Source organism: Gymnoscopelus microlampas (assembly GCF_963454915.1).
Source record: "Gymnoscopelus microlampas genome assembly, chromosome: 12".
Taxonomy (NCBI): Eukaryota; Metazoa; Chordata; class Actinopteri; order Myctophiformes; family Myctophidae; genus Gymnoscopelus; species Gymnoscopelus microlampas.
Window position 1 is genome coordinate 31,871,215 of NC_139949.1, and position 22,405 is coordinate 31,893,619.

Genomic DNA, 22,405 nt, shown 5'->3' on the forward strand with positions numbered 1-22,405 from the left:
ATGGCATGAAGCCTCTGGTTGCTTGTAATATCATTAGCTATCTAGGATTCAATTAAGTTAGTAAATTCTAGTTCCACAGATTTAATCTCAGTCAACTAAAGGCAACAAATGTATTGTTGTGTTGTTATAAATATTAAACTGGTGATTGAGGTGGTTGATGGAGGCCTTAGCTATTTCTATTTGGGGAGAGAGATATTTCAGGTCTACAGCCGTCTAGATTCAACAAAAATATTTTGCCATGATGATGCATAATGAGAAAAGGCTCCTTTATTTGAAAAGGGCTTTTCCCCCCCTTGCTGACCTTTGAATGGACACCAGAGGGCGAAATGTTTTATCCTCCCTGTAGTCCTACTGTTAACCTGAAGAGGGCAGCAAGGCGCAGGTCTGCTGCTGTGTTAGATTTAGAAGTTAGAAATGTAAGTAATAAGTACCAGAGTGAGATCTTTCAAAAGGAAGATGAACAACAACCAAACAGTTAAATAAAAACAATAAAGTTGGTTTTATTTGTTGTTTTGTCATGCCCCCATGTAAAGCGTCTTTGGGTAATCAGAAAATATATAAATTCGAGATATCATTATTATTAATGAAGATAATTCGTTATTTGGCAAAAACATGCCACAGCGCTTCGTCGATCGTCATACGTACGACAGTGTGACCGACTTCCTAGCGTCAAGTTGGCGCTCATGTGTGGATGCACCCAGTGAGAGTTCCATCACGCTTAGATCTCCCCCCGCAAAGCAGGATGTTGCATGCTGTAGTTCCAAACATTGCTTGTCTTCATTGAGAAGACAAGCACGTTTGCATTCCATTCTTACAATGAATGGGAGTCTATGCCGTGCGCCGAAAAGCACCAATCTGCAAAGTCACAACGCGTAGTGGAAGTGACGCGTTGTGAGCTTGCCGATTTTCGTCGCGCGACCCTGTCGTACGACGAGGCATATAATCAGCCTGAAGTACGCCATTGGCGTAACGTTGCGTTCGGTCTTCTCTCTACGCGGATTACCCATGATTCCTCTGGGCTCGATGACCTGCCTATGGCCTTGACGTAGCACTAGCGTGTGTGGAGCGGAGCGGCTAGTAACTACTGGTGTGTGTGTGTTGTGTTGTATGTGTGTGTGCGCGTGGATTGAATCCGGGGATAGCGTTCTCATTTCACGTCCAACATTAAGTAGTTAGCGGGCTAACGCTTAAAACGGAAGCAAGAGCCACCATGCTGAAATGTAAGACTGTGTGGAACAAACTTGCCCCCCTTGCCAGAGCTTCGTCAACGCTGTTGTGTCGCCGGCAAAACGCCGCGAGGAGAGCAGGAGGCAAGTGACTTCATGGCTGTCTTCTTTCAATGCTAGCTGACCTTACATATCAGCTAGTTCAGTGAATAATACAAATGTTAACGAATTTAAAGGAACATGTCTTTCACTGTGCTCACACAGCAAGCAATATAAATGACACGGCTAGTTTAGACAGCAGGGGTTGTTTCTGTTTACGTTATGGAACAGTGACTGTATTAGCTCGGTAATCGGAAGACTCGCCCCAAAACACGCTCGCCCCCAGTGGTTCTTGTGTTCATGTGTTTGTTTTGCTGAGGACAAGGTTAGAAAATAAGTTTCCATAGTTTTACTGAGATTGAGTAAGGAATACGTTTAGGTTTTGGCACCGTTTTACTGAGGCTGCGTTTAGGAATAAGGTTAGGTTTTATGTAGCCCCTACGGAACCTCTCCCTCCGCTGTACGCTGTATAGCTCCGAGATGAGGTCCCTCGTTAGTTACTGCCGTCTGTTTTCGAAATGGTCGCACGTCTTCCACTTTACATGTTTCTTACCCCTTTCTGCACATCGTATCCAAAAAGTAAAGCATTTCCCCCACTCTCTCAGATGTTTTAAGTTTTAACGCGCCATAAAAGCTATCCAACGGGTTGAAGAAAGTATTTAATTTGCCTCGGTTTTCATCCAGTTCCATAATATTTTGCATTAGAAGATGCAATTCAACATTTGACCAGTAGGGTAACCAGTAATGTTATCTCTACGGGCGCAACTCTTGCGCAATGTCTTAAAAACCATGTAACCGGATGAAAACCGAGGCAAATTAAATACTTTCTTCAACCCGTTGGGTAGCTTTTATGGCGCGTTAAAACTTAAAACATCTGAGAGAGTGGCGATAATGCTTTACGTTTTTGGATACGATGTGCAGAAAGGGGTAAGAAACATGTAAAGTGGAAGACGTGCGACCATTTCGAAAACAGACGGCAGTAACTAACGAGGAACCTCATCTCGGAGCTATACAGCGGAGGGAGAGGTTCCGTCGGAGCTAGGTTTTATGCATTGTTTACTGGGGTTACGTTTAGAGTGATATGGTTAGGTTCAGGCATAGTTTACTGAGGTTACGTTTAGGAATTCCAGGTGAATACCGCCGGATTTGCCCCGGGGCTACTGTGTTTTGGGGCGAGCGTTTTGGTATTTATTAGCTCTACACGCCAGGGAAGTGGCAACAGATTGTAATCGTTTTGTAGTTGAGTTGTAGCGCAGCAGCAACGTCATGTGATTGAAGTGTGTTAATGTTATGTTCATGTGATGTCATGGTGGGCTCCCCTTTTTCTGTTCTGAAAGTTGACTGTCATTTATTATTCCGACGAGGACATGGAGTCCTTGACGTTTGTGTTCATACAGAGTAAGGTCAAGTCCAAAGCACCCAAATGTTGCATAATGCATGTCATTCATTCATTTCTTGATCCGAGACTGTTTGTATATTTTGTGCCATTCTGTAAGTGCTCGTTTTGGATGACATTAAGCCATATAATATTATCAATAACATGCCAGCTAGAAACTCTGGATGTGTCAATGATCTAGCTATAATAATGGGAGAGCAGGATGCAGACTTTAGAATAAGAGCCACTTGAGAGGAGTCTAGTCCATCTGAGAACTGTGGCGCACTTTCCTCCCACATACTGGTTAAAAAAACCATAATCCAAGCTCAAAATATTTGAAATAACCTATAAAATGCCCATCTGTACACCATACTTTAATTGCATCTCTTGCATTTTTATGAATCTACCAATTCGGCTCTATGACTTTACAAATAAAAGCAAGATAGTGCTGAACCTTCATTCTTTCTGTGCGTGCTATTCGACTGCTGCACTGCAGTGATCTCTTCCATGGTGAATTGATTCTATTGTTGTTTTAGGATTTTAACCACATGAAGATGGATAGATACTAGATAACTTTATTGATCTCACAGGGGAATTTTGGTTGCCCAGATGCAGCTCAGCAGTTACAATAGAGTTACAGGTACTACAGAGTGAGAAAAGTATTGTTGGATACAGCAATACAGCGGTAAGAAGCACCTTCCATGACAATAAGAAGCACCATCAGTATTCAGTAATGAACGACGGTATACAACAGTATACACCAACTATCCTGCACTATGCAGAAAAACAACAGTACCACCAGGTTGTCCTCATGAACCCTAGCGTCCCTATTCTGGGGCAAACATTCAGTGAGCTTGTACATTGATGGGCACATTGTCAGCAAAGACATTTGGTGTAGAGCAGAGGTCTTCAACAGGGGGTCCTCAGAGTTGCTACAGGGGGGCCACCAAATCTTTGTGTGATAGGAGTTTTTTTTTTTTCTATTAACCACGTGAACCCTAGCATCCCTATTCGGAGGAGAACCTTAGCCGATCTACAAAACAGCAGACTAAGTACAGAGTACAGAGACCGGGCCTTCTGCTCAGCTGATCCTCAGCTGTTGAATGCCCTCCCTGACCATCTGAGAGCACCACAGTCTGTTGACGCTTTTAAAAGGGGACCTTTTTTTTAATGAGGCATTTGCCTAGATCAGTGTTTATCAACCTTTTTTTGTGCCAAGGCACACCTGGCTTAACCAAAAGATCCCAGGGCACACCTAGATATACGGTGTGTGTGTATATATACACACACACACACACACACACACACACACACACACACACACACACACACACACACACACACACACACACACACACACACACACACACACACACACACACACAGATTATTGGGCAGGTATAAAGAAACCTTGACCATTACAAATATATAAATCTTTGGCCTACAAATATATACACTTGGGACACTTCAAGTTCTTCTTTGGTAAGTATATTTGGTACCCAATATACTTCTAATATCTGGTAATAATATCTAATAATCTGATCCTGATAGCATTATTGCGGACGCATGCTCTGTTGCCGACTACAGACGAACACCAAAACTCTCGCCCCAAAACAGTCACCCCCGGGGAAATCCGGTGATATTCACCTGGTATTCCTAAACGTAACCTCATTAAACTATGCCTAAACCTAACCTTATTCCTAAACGTAACCTCAGTAAAACTAATAATATGGCTAACCGTAAACTTATTTCTAACCTTATCCTCAGTAAAACAAATACGGGAATACAAGAACCGCTGGTCCGCAAAAAGAAATGGGGGCGAGCGTGTTTTGGGGCGAGTTTTCCGCCCGGAGTTTTTCTTTTCACAGAGTTTTTCTCTCCGTGGAGGAGTAATTAAACACTACAAACAACTACACAGATTTGACACAAACACACTGGAGTGATTTAGAAGCACTTTATAAGAAAACTAACACTTATGTATTGTTTTATTGTTGGACATTCATCGTGGCATGTTATAACATGGGCTTTTGGGACAGGACAGTCCCTCTTAGCAGGTACGACGTTCAGGTCCGCGTATCGACCCGTTCCGACCCACTTAGTAATACTGAGTGCCAAAGCATGTAGGCCTACCCTGTGCCCTTTTTATACAGTACCAGGTAGGACAACATATTTGCATTCCTATGGGTGATGGTCGCTACACTGAATGGACTCGGCCGTGGCATGTGTGAAACGGATGATGGCCGTATCGATTGACGGACGATCGGCGCTTTTGTTCTCGAGGGGCTGGGTTCACACTTTCTTCAAACTTCGCGGTACACCTGAGCAGTACCCGCGGTACAAAAGTGTACCTTCTACCAGGGTTGATAAACACTGGCCTAGATGGACTCCATGATGTGATGCCATGTTTGTTTTTTTCCTAACACTGTATAGCTGACTTTGATCTGAATTTCATTCATTTCACTGTTATATTATTATTAGTATTGTTTTGATATGTAGCACTGTGACTTTTGAGATTTGGTTCAAATATAAAGTGTGTTACAAATAAAATGTATTATTATTAGAGTGAAAGGTCAAGGTCAATGTCTAAGTATTGACAGTTTTTAAGTGGTTAAATGTCTGACAAAATACACATTAACAAGTCCCTGCTTCATCTCCCTCTCAGCTAGGGGCTCCTTGGCCTTAAAAACTTTGAAGACTAGACCCCTGGTGTAGAGGGAAACAATAAGGGGGCCTAGTATAGACCCTGTCTGGTCAATGCACATCTATAAGGTTTAAGTGATTCATCCTCCTGACTGAGGTGATTTTTTTCCCCCTTTCATTTTGTTCACTGGATTCTGTAGGTTTGGAATGCAGTCTGAGAAGTGATGCTTGCACTTAATAGACTTCAGCCATAGCTGCCATGGAAGACATTATGTTTGGCAACATTGACCTTGTTTGTACACAGACATTGATCTACTTTTTGGGCAAATCTTCACATTACAAATGTCTTCTGTTTACAGGATTGAACAATGGTAGTAAACCAGCGCTTATTCCAGTGGCCCACATGTCAGCTGGTGGTGCAGGAGGTGGCGGTGCGGATAACAGGTTATACTTCCTCCTGGTTGGAGCAGCCACTCTCGGTGGCGGAGTTTATGTAAGTAGAATGTCATGCCCCTCTGTTGTCTACTAACCATTGGCATTGTGATCTTAAATCAATTTTTATTTTCAAATCACAAAGTAGCATAAAATAATTATTTTACAGTTTTATAGCTTATTCTAATTCTGAATCATGATTTTCTGTGGACTTTGTATTTTTTTGGGGTCACCCAGTTGGCAATTTTAGATTTTTAGTAGGCTAGAGGTAAACCATTGTCTGTTGGTCTTTGGCCAGAATATCCTGCTAATGTTACAAAGGAGTTTGTATGTTTTTCTAGGCATTCCAAACCATCAAGGGAGATAAGCAGAGATATGAAGATCGTATTTCAGAAATTGAATCCAGATCAAATAAGGACCCCACAACACAAGCAGACACATACATGCAGCTAGACGCTCCTGGTAGGCTATGTTGCTGGCCTTTCTTATCACTAAAGTTTTCATTTATAGCTTTTAAAATGGTCCTCTCTGGGATTATATAAATCCAAGAAGTAGTATTAATCTATTCATAACTGTAGCCATTACAGCATTATAGTAAGTGCAGATTAAGTTACTTTCCTCAAATTTGTGTTTTAGCTGTACCTGCCGCAGAAACAGAAGGTGAGTTAATATCCCAAGGCTCTTAATGGATATTTCATTTCCTCTTAAACATTTATACCCCTTATCAACATTGCTTAATATATTGATAGTGAAAAGATACCTTTCAGTCTAAAGAGCAATCTGAATAACCTAATAAAAAAGTAATTAGCCTTAGCAGAAGTGTTTACATAATATTAAAAGCTGTAGTACTGTAATACTGTAACTAGTACTGTAGCTGGTGTGTAGGTATAGCTTGTGTTTGTGATTGATGAACGATGATAATGCTAATTATGTTATTTCTCATTACAAAGAAGTGAAAGAGCAGGCCTCTGAACCTGCAGCAACTGAAACGGAACCACCACTGTCAGCTGAGGATGTTAGCCCTCCAGCACCTGTACATGAAGAGCCAGCTCCCAGTGCAACAACAGAAACGTCCCCAGGTTCATCATTTATATTTTCTCATCTATTTATTCAATTGTGTATATATATCATGTTTGTAAAGCCCCTAAGTATTGGATTGCCAAATGTAGGGAATGGCATATGGCCAGAGGCCTGTTCCCAGATATATGAGTGTGAGCATGCATGCTTAACAAAGTATCCCCTGCTTAAAGTGTGTGTTTGTGTGTGTGTCCGTCCGGGGTGGGGGTGGGGTAGTGTATACAGCTCTACACGGGTCCAAAATGACCGACCCGTATCCTAATGAACCCGTGGCGATTGGTTATTCTGGCGCTTTTTTAAATGACTGACTCGAATGTTAATATATTACATATTATGTAATAATATATATATATATATATATATATATATATATATATATATATATATATATATATATAAATTTGTTCGGAGATCTGATTGGTTCCGACACTTTTTGGACCCAAACCCTAATTGGACCTGTGAAATTTGTTCTGAGATCCTATTTGTTCTGAGATTTTTAAAGAACTCCGACTCTTGGGTTTTATATGGATCTGGCAAACCTAATAATTACAATTGCTATTAAAATGCCGTTCTACCAGTAGATGTCGGTTGTAGGATATTCCATAATGGAATCTATCAGCTGTGTAGCAGCCTACAGTAAGAGACAAATACATGTAATTAAATTGCATGTTTTCACCTCGGTATAGTTCGATGCACTCTTCACAACTGCACAACTCAATTTAGCTGGCAGCCTGACATGCACCCCCCCCGTAGTAATCTGGTCCTAAATTAGCCTGGGACCAGACGAATCTGCGAGTGCAAAAAAAAATTGCACTCTGCGATTTGGGTCTGGCACCGCTCCATAGAGAATCCATTTCCTGTTCCAGAAGACGTGGGGCACCAATCAGGGCCCAGTATTCGAATATGGGCGACTGTAATTGGTAGTTGGTTGTAGGTCTAACCAATTGCGTCGAGGGACATTGTTTTGATCCCGCCCCTTGGGAAACAAAACGTCCTCATGGAAGCACCAGACTCATATCCACGCAGTGATATAGTCTAGCTACGCCAGGCTAGTCCTAAATCAGCCTAAACACTACGTAGCACTTCATGCTACCCGGGACCCGAGGTAATAGAATCTGAGCCGACCCAGACACAATTGCCCACCTGGACCTGTATGGGTCCAAGTCTGAAGACCGATAGTACCAGGGTGCCACAGTCTCCTAATTGCATCTAATCTCAGACTATGAATTGTTTTAACAGCAGCTGAGTCAGTAATAGAAACAACCCTTGAACAACCAGCAGAACTACCTGCTGCACCAGTAGTTGAGGGTAAGATTCACCTTGGATGGTTTAATGAATAGCTTGTATGAGAATTAAGCAAATATTTCATGGAATTCTGATAAAAGAAACCTGGAGTCCAATGCATCCTGAGGCACTGAAGTTGCCAAACAGAGTCATACATGTCTTTTGTTAAAGATTATTTTATTTTGCCACCGTCTAAAGTTTGCATAACATTGTTAACATTATGCTAACAGAAACAGCGACTCCATTAGAACCTTCCCCACCCGAGCTTACAGAACAGCCTGCTGCACCTGTTATAGAGAGTGGTAAGCACTCTAACCAATGCATGGAACAACTGAATTTCATTTTAATTATAAATGTATATTTTGCCATTTTTCCTCATATATATTGCATGTAAATGGAACAAGTTTTTAATGACATTCTACCAACAGAAGCTGCACTTACCTTGAGTCTCTGGAGTTTTCTACAACTTGCTTTCACACACTCTGGTGTTCTGATGTTTAAGATTAATGTGACTTTTGCCTTCATACAACGCAGCTGTTACAATGTGCAGTATTATTGCTACTATGCTAACAGAACCAGCACCTCCATTAGAATCTTCCCCAGCTGAGCTTACAGAACAGACTGCTGCGCCTGTTGTGGAGAGTGGTAAGCACTCCAACCAGTGCATGATGGAACATTGACTTATATTTACCACATTATGAGGGTTGTTATCACTTTAAAATCATATGTTGCATGTAAATGGAGCAAACCTTTATTGGCATGATTCCAGCCCACCTGACTCCTAGTCCTATAGAGCAATAAATCTAGAGTTACACATGTTTTTCTGTCGCTTAAGTTTAATTGCATTTTGTATTTTTTTGCCATCATCTAAAGTTGGCATAACATTGTTAACACTATGCTAACAGAAACAGCGACTCCATTAGAACCTTCCCCACCTGAGCTTACAGAACAGCCTGCTGCACCTGTTATAGAGAGTGGTAAGCACTCTAACCAATGCATGGAACAACAGAATTTCATTTGAATTATAAAGATTTATTTTACACTTTTTATCTCCGCCAGGCCGAGGGCGTGGCCGAGACTATGTTTTGCACCGTGTCTGTCCGTCCGTCCGTCCGTCTGTGAACAGCTAATTACTCCTACAGATTTTGTCCAAACGTCACGCAAATCCGTACACAGTATCTATATAGTCATGTGATCAAGATGGTTCTGTCTGACTTTTCATATTCCATCCTGATTGGCTAAGATTGGCATCTAAAGTTTGCAGGAGCGGCTCGTTTTGAACAAAATGCCTCAAATCATGAACGGAGCGTTGGATTGCAGTGAAACTTTGCATGCATGTTCCCACTAGTTGAGGAAGAAATGCCACCCTTTTCATATTGGCCTGTTATAGCGCCATCAGCAGGCTGAGTTTTGCAGAACATTTTTTTTGTTATTACTCCTACAGATTTTGTCCAAACATCACGCAAATCGATACACATTTGTCACATTATCTCTATGGTCATGTGATCAAGACGGATCTGTCCGATTTTTCACCAATCAGGATATTCCATCCTGATTGTTGAATTCTGAACATTGCTGGCCCACAATAACCTACCTGACCTGGCGGAGACCTGTGATCCAAGGAGCGCCTTTTCTTGTTCCTTTATATTATACACTGCATGTTAATATAACAAGTTTTTAATAGGGATGTTCGATATTGGCTTTTTTGCCGATATCCGATATTGTCCAACTCTTAATTTCCGATTCCGACATCTACCGATATATGCAGGCTTTTTTCACCAAAAGTTAACTAATTGTCAGGTAACAACATCACATATCTAATAAAATATAATTGCCATACTATCTAATACAAATATCTAATAAATCTAACATGATACAGTAATGTTGATTGTGAAGTGGAAGTGGTTGTATGTGTACTCGATGCATAGCGAAATACAACGTATTAATCAGTTTAGACCTCACAGATGCGCAACAGATGGTAAAACAAACAAGTTGATTCTTCTGCTGTAGATTTTTTAAATAGCTTGCATAAAAAACGATATTTTCCGATACAACCTTTTTATACTATTATCTGCCGATAATATCGGACATCCCTAGTTTTTAATGCCATTATCCCAACAGAATTGGCACTTAGCCCTACCTTGAGTCACTGGTGTTTTCTATAACTTGCTTATACACACTGTATTGTTCATTGGTTGAGTTAAACATGGTGTTCTGATGTTGAAAGTAATGTTTTCTTTTGCCTTCATACAACGCAGCTGTGACAATGTACAGTAGCATAACATTGTTAACCCTATGCTAACAGAAACAACGACTCCATTAGAACCTTCCCCACCCGAGCTTACAGAACAGCCTGCTGCACCTGTTATAGAGAGTGGTAAGCACTCTAACCAATGCATGGAACAACAGAATTTCATTTGAATTATAAAGATTTATTTTACACTTTTTATCTCCGCCAGGCCGAGGGCGTGGCCGAGACTATGTTTTGCACCCTGTTCGTCCGTCCGTCCGTGAACAGCTAATTACTCCTACAGATTTTGTCCAAACGTCACGCAAATCCGTACACATTATCTATATAGTCATGTGATCAAGATGGTTCTGTCTGATTTTTCATATTCCATCCTGATTGGCTAAGATTGGCATCTAAAGTTTGCAGGAGTGGCTCCTTTTGAACAAAATGCCTCAAATCATGAACGGAGCGTTAGATTGCAGTGAAATTTTGCATGCACGTTCCCACTAGTTGAGGAAGAAATGCCACCCTTTTCACATTGGCCTGTTATAGCGCCATCAGCTGGCTGTGTTTTGCAGAACATTCTTTTTGTTATTACTCCTACAGATTTTGTCCAAACATCACGCAAATCGGTACACATTTGTCACATTATCTCTATGGTCATGTGATCAAGACGGATCTGTCCGATTTTTCACCAATCAGGATATTCCATCCTGATTGGTGAATTCTGAACATTGCTGGCCCACAATAACCTACCTGACCTGGCGGAGACCTGTGCTCCAAGGAGCACCTTTTCTTGTTCCTTTATATTATACACTGCATGTTAATAGAACACGTTTTAATAGGGATGTTCGATATTGGCCTTTTTGCCGATATCCGATATTGTCCAACTCTTAATTTCCGATTCTGATATCAACCGATACCGATATATGCAGGTTTTTTTCACCAAAAGTAAACTAATTGTCAGGTAACAACATCACATATCTAATAAAATATAATTGCCATACTATCTAATACAAATATCTAATAAATCTAACATGATACAGTAATGTTGATTGTGAAGTGGAAGTGGTTGTATGTGTACTCGATGCATAGCGAAATACAACGTATTAATCAGTTTAGACCTCACAGATGCGCAACAGACGGTAAAACAAACAAGTTGATTCTTCTTCTGTAGATTTTTAAAATAGCTTGCATAAAAACCGATACCGATATTTTCCGATACAACCTTTTTATGCTATTATCTGCAGATAATATCGGACATCCCTAGTTTTTAATGCCATTATCCCAACAGAATTGGCACTTAGCCCTACCTTGAGTCACTGGTGTTTTCTATAACTTGCTTATACACACTGTATTGTTCATTGGTTGAGTTAAACATGGTGTTCTGATGTTGAAAGTAATGTTTTCTTTTGCCTTCATACAACCCAGCTGTGACAATGTACAGTAGCATAACATTGTTAACCCTATGCTAACAGAAACAACAACTCCATTAGAACCTTCACCACCCGAGCTTACAGAACAGCCTGCTGCACCGGTTATAGAGAGTGGTAAGCACTCTAACAAGTGCATGGAACTACTAAATTTCATTTACATTTTGAGGTTTTATGCATTTGTCATTGATTCTCTTCTCTTCAGAGTTACTGTCCTTATGTTGAGAATTAATCTTATTGTTGCCTACATAACAGCAGTTGTAATGAAATGTTGCTACTATGCTGACAGAACCCACAGCCCCAATAGAATCTTCCCCACCCGAGGTTACAGAACAGACTCCTGCACCTGTTGTGGAGAGTGGTAAGCACTCAGACCAGTGCATCAAACCAGTTATTGCCACCATTTCTCACAGTGCAAGGGATTATTTTGTGTTAATGGCTTAATGCTGCGGCTTTACTAACAGAATCTACCCCAGCAGCAGAACCCCCAGCAGCAGAAACTGCAGTGCCTCAGTCCTCAGTGGTTGCAGATAGTGGTAAGATTTGTTTACAGACTGCTGGAGATGGGAAGTTGGGAACTCATGACAACAATACGTTTTAATATTAAAAAAACCTTCTCTCCTTTTCATTTACTTTTAACGTTTTCCCTCATTACAGCTGTGTCCTTGCCTGGATCCTTTGGATCTTTGTTTGGTTCCGTGTAGTGCTAAAGGTTAATCGCTCACACATGAAATCATGAAACACTTTATTGATTTATTGATCCTATTTCACTCCCATTCCCTTCAGGAGTATTTTTGCAAGTCTATTTGGCTGCTGATCAGTACCTAGACATGGCTCATGTATTGACTATATTCCATTCTCTCTCTGTCTCTGCTTGCTCTCTCTCTCTTCTGCTCTCATGCTAGCTCCAGCAACCGACCTTGTACCTAGCCTACCCCAGATCCCCTCACATGCCCCATATCTACTGATTGGTGGAGGTACAGCCTCCTTTGCTGCTGCCCGGTCAATCCGAGCCAGAGACCCAGGTGCCAAGGTCAGTAAGGCCTCTGTTGAAAGATTAGGTTCACAATTTAACTATATTGTAATCGTTTTGGTTTAATAACATACTGTATATTTGGGTTTTTCATCATTATATCTATGTTAAGCCAGATAAATACCTGTTTTGTTTTGTTACATACTTTGCCACCAGGTATTAATAGTGACAGAGGAGCCTGCCCTTCCATACATGAGGCCACCTTTGTCCAAGGAGCTATGGTTCTCTGATGACCCCAATATGACAGACACCCTACGCTTCAAGCAATGGAATGGCAAAGAGAGGAGGTGTGTTAAATGAAATTAATTTAGAAACATAGAGCATGCACATCCACTCTGACGATCAGGTTAAGGATAAATGCACAAAAAACAATAATAGGGTCTGTTGCTTGAAATCTGGCAGTGTTTATTGCAAGATCGCAATAAGTGATCTTGTTATAAAAGTAGATCACTTTTATTGCAAGATCTCTTCTTATTATTTGCCACATAGGCAGATTTTGTTGTTTGATTTCCAGTTCAGGTTAAACCGGTGACATAATTAACAACCAATGCCCAAAAAAGCCCCTAAAATCTAATCTTAATCGCACACATTTTATGTGATTATATTGGCAGGTGTTAATAATATAGTACTGTAGAAAGAGGTGAGTGCATATGTGCAAGCGCATAACAACAGGTGCTAACCAATTTACAACCAACAATTATGTGACTGTCAGTCTGTCCCCTGTCAAATCCCATAGCTCAACGTCCCTCTTCCACACAGAGCTGATTTATTATGGAGACACTATTGAATATCCTATTGAATGTAAACAAAGATGGTGGCCGGATGGTGCCTTACAAACATTCTTGTTTTGAACTTAAAGGTAGGGTAAGTAATTTTCTTTGGTTAAAATAAGTGTTAAATAGCTCTATATTCTGATATTAATCATTGCTATAGAGTGTTTGTTCAGCAACAGGAGTCTCCATGTCTCTCCAGCTCTTTATTAAACAGAAAATTCAGTTTCTATATATATCTGAGACATTTGAGGTTACAAATAGGCAATGCAGTAACATAAACGTGATTCGGCACTGCCTTATTGCAGTGCATGACCCATCGCGAGTGTGTTGCGCGTGTTTGCATTTAGATCCTGAAGGGACGGGACGATCGACTGAGACTGAAAGGCTGAGACACACCCAGCCCCGTCACAGGGAAATAAGTCACGATATGGTCGCAAAAAGCTATTTAATATCTTATCCTTCTTATTTTGGCTAGTTCCCATTGGGCTCGCCTCAGCAGATCATCTTTTTCCATATTTCAATAATAATAATACCTGGAATTTATATAGCGCTTTTCTAAGTACTCAAAGCTTTACATGTGTGTGCGGGGGCTAGGGGGAGAGGCGAAAAAGAAAGAGAACAGAATCATAAGGTTTTCTGCATCTTCCTCGATCCTCGATCACTCCAGGCACCTGCATGTCTTCTCACACCGCATCCATAAACCTAATTTTCCTGGCAACTCCATCTTCAGCATCCTTCTCCCAATGTACTTGTCATCCCTCCCCCGCACATGTCCAAACCATCTCAACCTCGCCTCTCTTACTTTATCCCCACACCTGGGCTGACCCTCTAATCATCTCTGATCTTGTCCGTCCTTGTCGTAATATCTTCAATTCTACCACCTCCAGCTCTGCTTCTTTTGTACAGTACATCTTCCCTCTCACTCTAGCTGGTACCCTCCTGTCAAATATCACTCCTGACACCTTCCTCCATCCGTTCCACCCTGCCTGCACTCTGTTCTTCACCTCTCTTCCACACTCCCAAAAGCCATTTCATTTGGACTTGGAACTACAGCAGATTAAAAACATGACAGGCTTGTAAGCAACGCAGCGGCTAATACAGTGAATAGTGTGTGTGTTAGATTTAGTTGTGCCAATTTGCAAGCATAGAGAGTATTGTCAATACACACCTAAATCTAACAACCATTATAAATTTGATTAGCTGCAGCTGTGCCACTTGCTTCACCTTGTACTATAATAAGTCAGACTTACAGTCATACGTGTCGAGAGCGTTATAGCCAACGCAAGCTGGGGCTTCAGAGGTGACTGTTTCCCATGTTGTCTTGCAGGTTGTGGGAAGCGCCAGTCAGAGGTTAGAAATGGTGTAGTTTGTTTGAGTTGACCCAAAATGTGACAAGCGAAATGGCTCCCAAAATGTGGTCAAACACAGCACTTATTTCCTATTGGTAGACGCCTGGTCAAAGTACACCAGTGTTGAACTCCTAGCTTCAAACGTGTTTGCCCCCATAGAATGGAAGTGAACGGGGAAGCTGACACTTTTGATTTATTTGAAGCGCATGTGTGACTATGACCATGCCCTTATACAGCCTACTATATTTTTTACCCTGCTAGAACCTCAACTTGAAAACAAACTACAAAATCAGGTTGAATTAATGACATGGTATTGGTTCGTCCATGCCTTCATTACAGGCCATCATTCTGACCACCACTTATAAAATACTGAAGAAGCAGAAATGGAAATACTGACATTGTATCTGAATTTATTTTACAATGAAGCAGTCATCCAGTGTTTTTAATAACTATATATGTTTGCCAGTATCTACTTCCAGCCACGATCTTTCTACATCGATCCTGAAAATTTGAATGATGCGGAAAATGGGGGAGTGGCTGTGCTCACTGGAAAAAAGGTTAGGCTGGAACTGTTTTTGCATACGGGTTGGGCAATTCAATTTCATGTTTGCTTTATTTCTGCTTTCTTTGGTGTGCATTTCTATTTTGCTTTACAACTTTACCACCCTAGTAATAGTATGAAGTAAAAGTAAAATGGCTGCCGTGTGAATATGATAAATGACATGCAATGTTGTTGATCCCTTCAGGTGGTGTATATGGATGTGAGGGGAAATAAAATACAACTTGATGATAAAACAGAGATTTCCTATGACAAGTGCCTGATTGCCACAGGTAAGCCACATTAAAGATGTATGTATAATACCCTGTGCCTTAAAGTATGTAGACATTAATATGAATTTTCCTCTAGGTGGAGTGCCAAGAAATCTTCAAGTAATTGAAAGAGCAGGAGAGGAGGTGATGAAGAGGACTACTCTATTCCGTAAGGTCAGTGTTCTGCCAGCAGGGGGGGTAGTTTTGCTTCACTCTGACTCCCGTCAGCTTCACATAGAGAAACTCAAAATAATGGGAATGCAGTGTTGGGAATAATTAGTCTAACTGCAGATCTTATGAGTTAAAGTGTTGAATGAACGTAGATTTTGCTTGCATCCCCAGGTTGAAGACTTCAAAGCATTGGAAAAGGTCTCCAGAAATGCCAAGTCCATCACCATCATTGGAGGGGGCTTCTTAGGCAGTGAGCTGGCCTGTGCCCTTGGCAGGAGATGTAAGCCTACCAAAGAAAGGGGAAGTGACATAAGGAACATGACTATACCAGTACTGAACTCTTTTGTAAGATTTCACTCTTCTTTTCAGCAACTGATGGTGGGTTGGAGGTGGTCCAGATGTACCCTGAAAAGGGTAACATGGGAAAGGTGCTTCCTGAATATTTGAGCAACTGGACAACAGAGAAAGTCAAGAAAGGTAAAATGTTACTTTTGTGTGTTCCCCTCAACTTCAAACAAAACACAGTTTTTTTTTTATTGTTTTCCAATGTTATCCATTGAGCGCCCCTCTCATGGGTTTTCCAGAGGGTGTAAAAATCATGACAGAGGCCTTGGTGAAAGCTGTGACCTTCAAGGATGGCCAGGTTGAAATCAAACTAAAGGATGGCCGTGTGGTGAGTCCAAGTTACTCAAATTAACCACTTAACTATAGAGATGTTCTAAATTATTTTGAAAATGGCTGATCTACAATTTCACTGTGTGAGATGTCACAATGTTCAGCTTTTTAATTTCACCCAAAATTGGTACGCTAGGGTTAAAGTGGTTAAAGTTCAGTTCTTACATGTAGTAGAAATAGCTTATTCTGACTGTCTGATTCTCTGATGTTCCAACTATAGGTGACAACGGATCACATTGTGGCTGCTGTGGGCCTTGAGCCCAATGTTGACCTTGCCAAATCAGCAGGTCTGGAAGTGGACGCTGACTTTGGTGGCTTTCGGGTCAATGCAGAGCTGCAGGCTAGATCCAACATTTGGGTGGTAGGTTCTAGACTCATTTGACTGTTGTTGAAATACTACAGTTACAGTACAGGCCAAGTCAAACTTTGTTTTGGTGGGCACAAGTTTCATGTTTGAAGATGAAGTTCATATTGTCACAGTTCTGACCTAATGTGCCTACGTTCTGACCTACTGTGCCTACAGTATAACCATACCTGTCTTTAGAACAATGCCATTAGTCAGAGACTATGTTTTCAGTCTGTAGTTGCTCTTGAAACGAGGAATTACGTTAACATATTAATGCCCTTTTATATTGTATTTGCTGTGTTTTGTGGATGTAAAAGGCTTGTTGGAATAAAACTGACGTAATTATGATTTACAAATTACAATAGATTAAAGTTCCAAAAAGCTTCCTCTCCATCTAGAGATTAAACCCTTGAAGAATGTATGTGTACATATTCTAGCCCACATTAGTATGGTAAGAAACTTACGGATTGGGGAAGTGTATTAACACTCTTATTTTGTCAAACTTTATTAACGTTATACAGTAGCAATCTGGTTTGTTTTTCATAGCTACATGGATGCAGATATCACACATTGACACCAGACACGATGCATCTCTGTAAATGTGGGCTGCAGAATATGTGCTTGTCTCTTGGAGTGGCAACTATCTCACCAAAATGCACTCAAGAACAAGTACGATGTTATGGTACAAGATGTCATGCATAGTACATATCCTCCACTGTTCTGTTCTCTGCTTCAGGCCGGAGATGCTGCATGTTTCTATGACATTAGACTGGGACGCAGGCGAGTGGAACACCATGACCATGCTGTTGTGAGTGGTCGGCTAGCGGGAGAGAACATGTCAGGCGCCAACAAGCCCTATTGGCATCAATCGATGTTCTGGTGGGTGTTCATTGTTCAACAACTGATATTTCCGGACAGTTTTCCTAACTAACTAGAGGTTTTCATTGGTCCAAAATACAAGGGCCCCTCCCAATGACAATTGACAATGACAAAAGCTTAAACTGGTGTTACAACGGAGGGAAAGAGCTTCAGCCGTAACCCAGTGTAACCTGGGGATTGTGTAGATAGAAACCTGTAAAATGTGTTCCGTCACCATGTAGAGAGATGCTCAGACTGAAGCTATTGTCTTAAATAGCAGAAAAGTATGAACATTTATTTGTATTAATTTATAAACTTATACTTCTGGAAGTAAGTGTAAAAAGTGCTTCTTGAGAATAGTCCCAACTACTAAATTATTTAAGAGACCTTGTGGTATGTAGGAGTTGCCAGCAGATGGCTGTGTTACTTGGAGTCAGAGAGCCTGCATATTTCAAACCACAAAGGATGTCTTTCCTCTTTGAAGGACAGAAAAGATAGCACCACTTTAACTGCAAGAGTGTTTTGTTGACAAGAATGCCAGAAGAGAAGTGACAATTTAATCCTCTCTACAGATGTGAAGGTTGTCATGACTGCATTTTCTGACGGCTAGTTAAAAATTAAAATTGGGCAGATCGTAATCCACAAAAAATCTGAACCATGAATCAACCTGTTGTGAGGGGTCTTCACAACATAAAAAATGAGCGACCACCTGGATAGCAGTGTTAATTTAGTTTTAGTCATAGTCTTTTGAATAAAATCATGGTAACGTGTTATCATGGTTGGTAAGGATGGCTGCCGGGTAGAATGTGGAATTGAGCTACATGACAACCAGGCGTTAAAACCGATCTTTTAAAAAACATTTGTGTTATGAAATAAAGAACGGCATGAAGTAAGTGAACCTAATTGGTGTGTGGGGTCACTATGCATGCTTGAATTTAGGGTGCAATACACAATTATCTTTTAATAATCAAGGTTCAGCTGACTATAAATGAAATTCACTCTGATCTGTGAGATGTAAACGTGTGTAGATGTGGGATGGACGCTGAGATTTGTTGAGCTGAGTGTGGCAACATGTTGATAAAAAATACAGGCATTTCAACTTTTGTTAATTATGGAGTCTGTAATATGAAAGCAGTTCTTAAAACGCACTCTCTCACTGAACATGGTTAAGATTGTGTCCAGACCTGAATACTTGAATATGAGAAATTACTGTGATAAAAAATGAATGCCCCGGTGGCTCTGTCAGTTGGTGTGCTGACCACGTAGCTACTGTACAGCATTCTGGGTTTGAGTCAGCTCATCTCTTATATCACCCCTCCCCCACTGGGGCTAATGGGGCATCACATTAGACATCATTTAAAAAAAATCCCAGCAAAATGAGCATGACCTGCCCTTTATATACATGTAGAGATTGATCAAGGTATAATTATTCATTGGCTTTTAGGTTGATAAAATGCTTTAAATCAGTTCCACAAGGATCAGCCAACCTTAAAAAGTCAGTGTTGCAATGTCAATACCTTTTATAATATACAGTATGATATTCTTAGGTTGTGTTCATAACTGAAGACGTCTTCATAATTGGAAATGTATTGCGTTAGGATTTAAAACCACTACCCCATTATATTGGCATAAATGTGAACGTGTCTGCTGGACATACTTAAAGAATCACTGTCATTGAATGTTGTGTTACAAATCACTGTCATTGAATGTTGTGTTACAAGCCACATATGTACAACGACAAGCAATACTTTACTACTATTCCGTAGCCATTGTTCTGAAAACAAAATGTTTGCTGCTAATCACCATGCCTCCTGATCCTCTGTTTCACACAGGAGTGACCTGGGTCCTGACGTTGGCTACGAGGCAATTGGAATTGTTGACAGTAGCCTACCAACAGTAGGAGTATTTGCCAAAGCCACGGCCAAGGACACACCTAAAGCTGCCACAGAGAAGTCAGGTAGGACCATCCAGTCTTTTGTAAATCATAGTCAGATCGAGGAAAAAACGTGTTCATTCAGTTTAGAAGAGCCAGGCCTATACTGAATGCCCTTCACACAGAAGACGATTATTTTGCATGGGAAAAAAATGATTATGAACATTTAAAAGGAACAGACATTTCTCTATGATCTCTTGCACCCCTATGGCTGTCCTTTATTTATTTTTCAACCGAACCCAGTCCTGTATTATTTTCTACCGAACCCAGCCCGACTGCTCTTGTATTTGTTCAGATGCGTTAAAACTAAACTATTAATTAACGCCTGCGTTAAAACCTGCGTTAAAACTTATTCACCGATAAAAATCGCCTCTGACTCTGTGTGCAAGGGCCATAACCACTTTCAACCTGCAGTTACGTCCCTATTTTGGGCATATCAATGTAAGTGGAAAAGTTCATCAAATCTTCTAAACTTTTCGCTGCAGGACACCATCGTACAACAAAGTATAAAATGGGGCTTATGTGGTTAAGTCTCTCTGATTGTGATTTATTGTAGGAACTGGAATCCGTTCAGAAAGTGAGACCGAGGATGTGGCCATAAGTCCAGTGGCCTCTTCCACACCTGCTCCTGCTCCGCTGCAGCAGAAAGATGAATATGGCAAAGGAGTCATCTTCTACCTGAGAGACAAAGTGGTGGTGGGCATTATCCTGTGGAACGTGTTCAACAGAATGCCTATTGCAAGGAAGGTTAGTACTGTCACTTTTCCTTATAAATCCATATGATTATTAAAATATCACTGTTTTATTATTTAAAGCATTTTGTAATCATTGCTGTATTCTTTTTTCTATAAAGATCATTAAGGATGGCGAGGAACATGTGGATCTGAATGAAGTGGCCAAGCTCTTCAATATCCATGAGGACTAGGTCTACTCTTTGGAGACTGAGGTTTCGTCAGAGGTTTCATCAAAGCAGAGGCAAACATAGAAGTGGACTGTCACTGCACATGGCGGCTTTGAACTTTCACAGTCAACGCCAGGTTCTGGAAAATCCACTAATGCACATGAAAGGGAGAAACGCTGTACGTCACGTTGGAATATTTTCATATATTTGTAATTTGTACCAAATGCCCCGTTTTGTCGTTTGTTTTTGTTTTTTCTATTGAAGAAAAATCAAATGAATGGATCTCATCAAAATGCTACCCCCAGCTGTTATAGGCTCATGTTGCATATAGTGATCATCATGGTGTATATGTTTGCCTACTGTCCAGCAGAGCTCTACCAGGATAACAATGTTGAGCATGGATTTTTGCTTTGCTGTGTGTTCAGAGCAGCTTATAATGACAAAGCCTGCAATAAAAGAAAAAAGTCTTTTTAACGTGACTGACTGATTCTAGCAAATAGCTGATCGACCAGCTGCACCACTGCTCTTGGTCGCTGATCTTGTAAATCGGTTATTTTTAGCGAGGATATTTAGTGTAGTGGTGGGAAAAGAGTGGGCCAAGTACAGAGCCAAACCCTGTCAACCAAGTACTAGTTTGAAGTATAGAGAGGGTTTAAGTGCTTAATGCCCTGGTTAAAAGCCCTCTGTTAATTTATCAATTAAAACATACACATGTAACCAAGTGGATGAAACCTTAAAAATAAATCATCTACTGTTATTTTTCCTTAAGAATTTCTTGTCAAAAACTCCCTGTTGGTTGGACATTTGAAGTGCAGAAAGGTCTCTGAAGTGTGAGAACATTCATACAAGAAGTAAGAACCTTTACCTTAGAACATAGTTCAACTGTAATACTTTCATTCTGCATCTAATGTCATTTTGATGTTCCATGTGCATAGAATTTGCCTGGCTATTTGAAGGTACTAGTAATTAAGTAATTGACCCATGAACAGAAATGATCTCCGTTATTTTTAAATCTCAATTTGGCATTAGCAAGGTGGGCGGAAAGATAATAAATAAAGCCCATGCAGTTAACTTAATTTAAATGCCTTTCTTACAACCTGTTGAATAGTCATTATGTTCATCTTGTGGGATGTTCCTCAGATTGAAATTAATGAGGGTGAGGAAAAAACACATTTTCCATGTCTTGATCTGATAATATTAACAGTTCTTCCACAAAGACGAGAGATGATAATGCAAAAAGAACAGCTTTGTGTGTCATATGATATGGATATTGTCCCTCCCTTTTCTTTTTCTGGTTCATGTCCACTGCAATTTGTAAAAGTCATTCAACTGTAAAAGCCCAGACAAGATGCTTGGTTTCTGCAAAGTAGGACAGGGCGATATGGAGAAAGAATTGTCACAATAACCAGAAGACTTTCTTCGGATATCTATAAATATCACAATATCTATTATGGAATATTACATGTCAAGTTGCTTGATGTGCAACCTTGATGTACAGTAACATGAATATCTGACTTGGTAATTGCTTTGTAGTGTATCATTCATTTTAAAACAAATCCTACACTACAATGATAAACGTAAATATCCTCAAATTAATTGTGAACCTCAAATTAATGGTGAATGGCTCTAGGTTTTACTTTAACAATATCAGGGGTTTTAATTTTCTGTAACGTTTTTTACAGCAGCCTACTGTACCTTGAGAGAGAGTTAAGTTCAGAAATACAGAATTTTCCAAATCAGAGGATTCATGTGTTTTCAGTTGTATCTTCACCCGAGGCACTGCATAATTATCCAGCAAAATTAGACAAAATATAATACAT

At 40.4% G+C, this 22,405-nt stretch overlaps 1 protein-coding gene and 1 long non-coding RNA gene across 33 annotated transcripts; one reads left to right on the forward strand and one right to left on the reverse strand.

Moving 5' to 3' along the window:
- Positions 1-1,024: 1,024 nt before the first annotated feature.
- aifm1 (apoptosis inducing factor mitochondrion associated 1) lies at positions 1,025-21,059 on the forward strand. 32 transcript variants are annotated; one of them, XM_084075093.1, is made up of 26 exons: positions 1,025-1,310; positions 5,640-5,773; positions 6,054-6,174; positions 6,349-6,372; positions 6,663-6,791; positions 8,029-8,097; positions 8,304-8,375; positions 8,647-8,718; positions 8,979-9,050; positions 10,379-10,450; positions 11,782-11,853; positions 12,026-12,097; positions 12,213-12,272; positions 12,642-12,769; positions 12,926-13,056; positions 15,358-15,448; positions 15,638-15,722; positions 15,799-15,875; positions 16,044-16,152; positions 16,242-16,349; positions 16,457-16,545; positions 16,768-16,908; positions 17,630-17,772; positions 19,584-19,708; positions 20,241-20,431; positions 20,538-21,059. In XM_084075093.1, exons 1-26 carry the CDS (start codon positions 1,211-1,213, stop codon positions 20,607-20,609), a joined length of 2,559 nt encoding a protein of 852 aa, XP_083931219.1. In that variant the 5' UTR covers positions 1,025-1,210; the 3' UTR covers positions 20,610-21,059. The 32 variants fall into 32 exon arrangements, with proteins under 32 accessions (XP_083931219.1, XP_083931230.1, XP_083931234.1 ...); XM_084075104.1 differs by having other exon boundaries at positions 12,216-12,272; XM_084075082.1 differs by having other exon boundaries at positions 1,026-1,310; positions 12,201-12,272.
- Positions 8,908-10,219, reverse strand: LOC311057928. The gene is made up of 2 exons (XR_014602014.1): positions 10,111-10,219; positions 8,908-10,074 (listed from the first exon to the last, which is right to left on the reverse strand). It is a non-coding gene; the product is annotated as an uncharacterized lncRNA (long non-coding RNA).
- Positions 21,060-22,405: the final 1,346 nt, after the last annotated feature.

Coding starts and splice junctions, on each gene's coding strand:
- aifm1 (XM_084075082.1), top strand. CDS start 1,211: ATGCTGAAATGTAAGACTGTGTGGAACAAACTTGCCCCCCTTGCCAGA. Junction 12,770..12,925: donor CCAGAGACCCAGGTGCCAAG/GTCAGTAAGGCC, acceptor CTTTGCCACCAG/GTATTAATAGTGACAGAGGA. Junction 16,546..16,767: donor AACTAAAGGATGGCCGTGTG/GTGAGTCCAAGT, acceptor TTCCAACTATAG/GTGACAACGGATCACATTGT.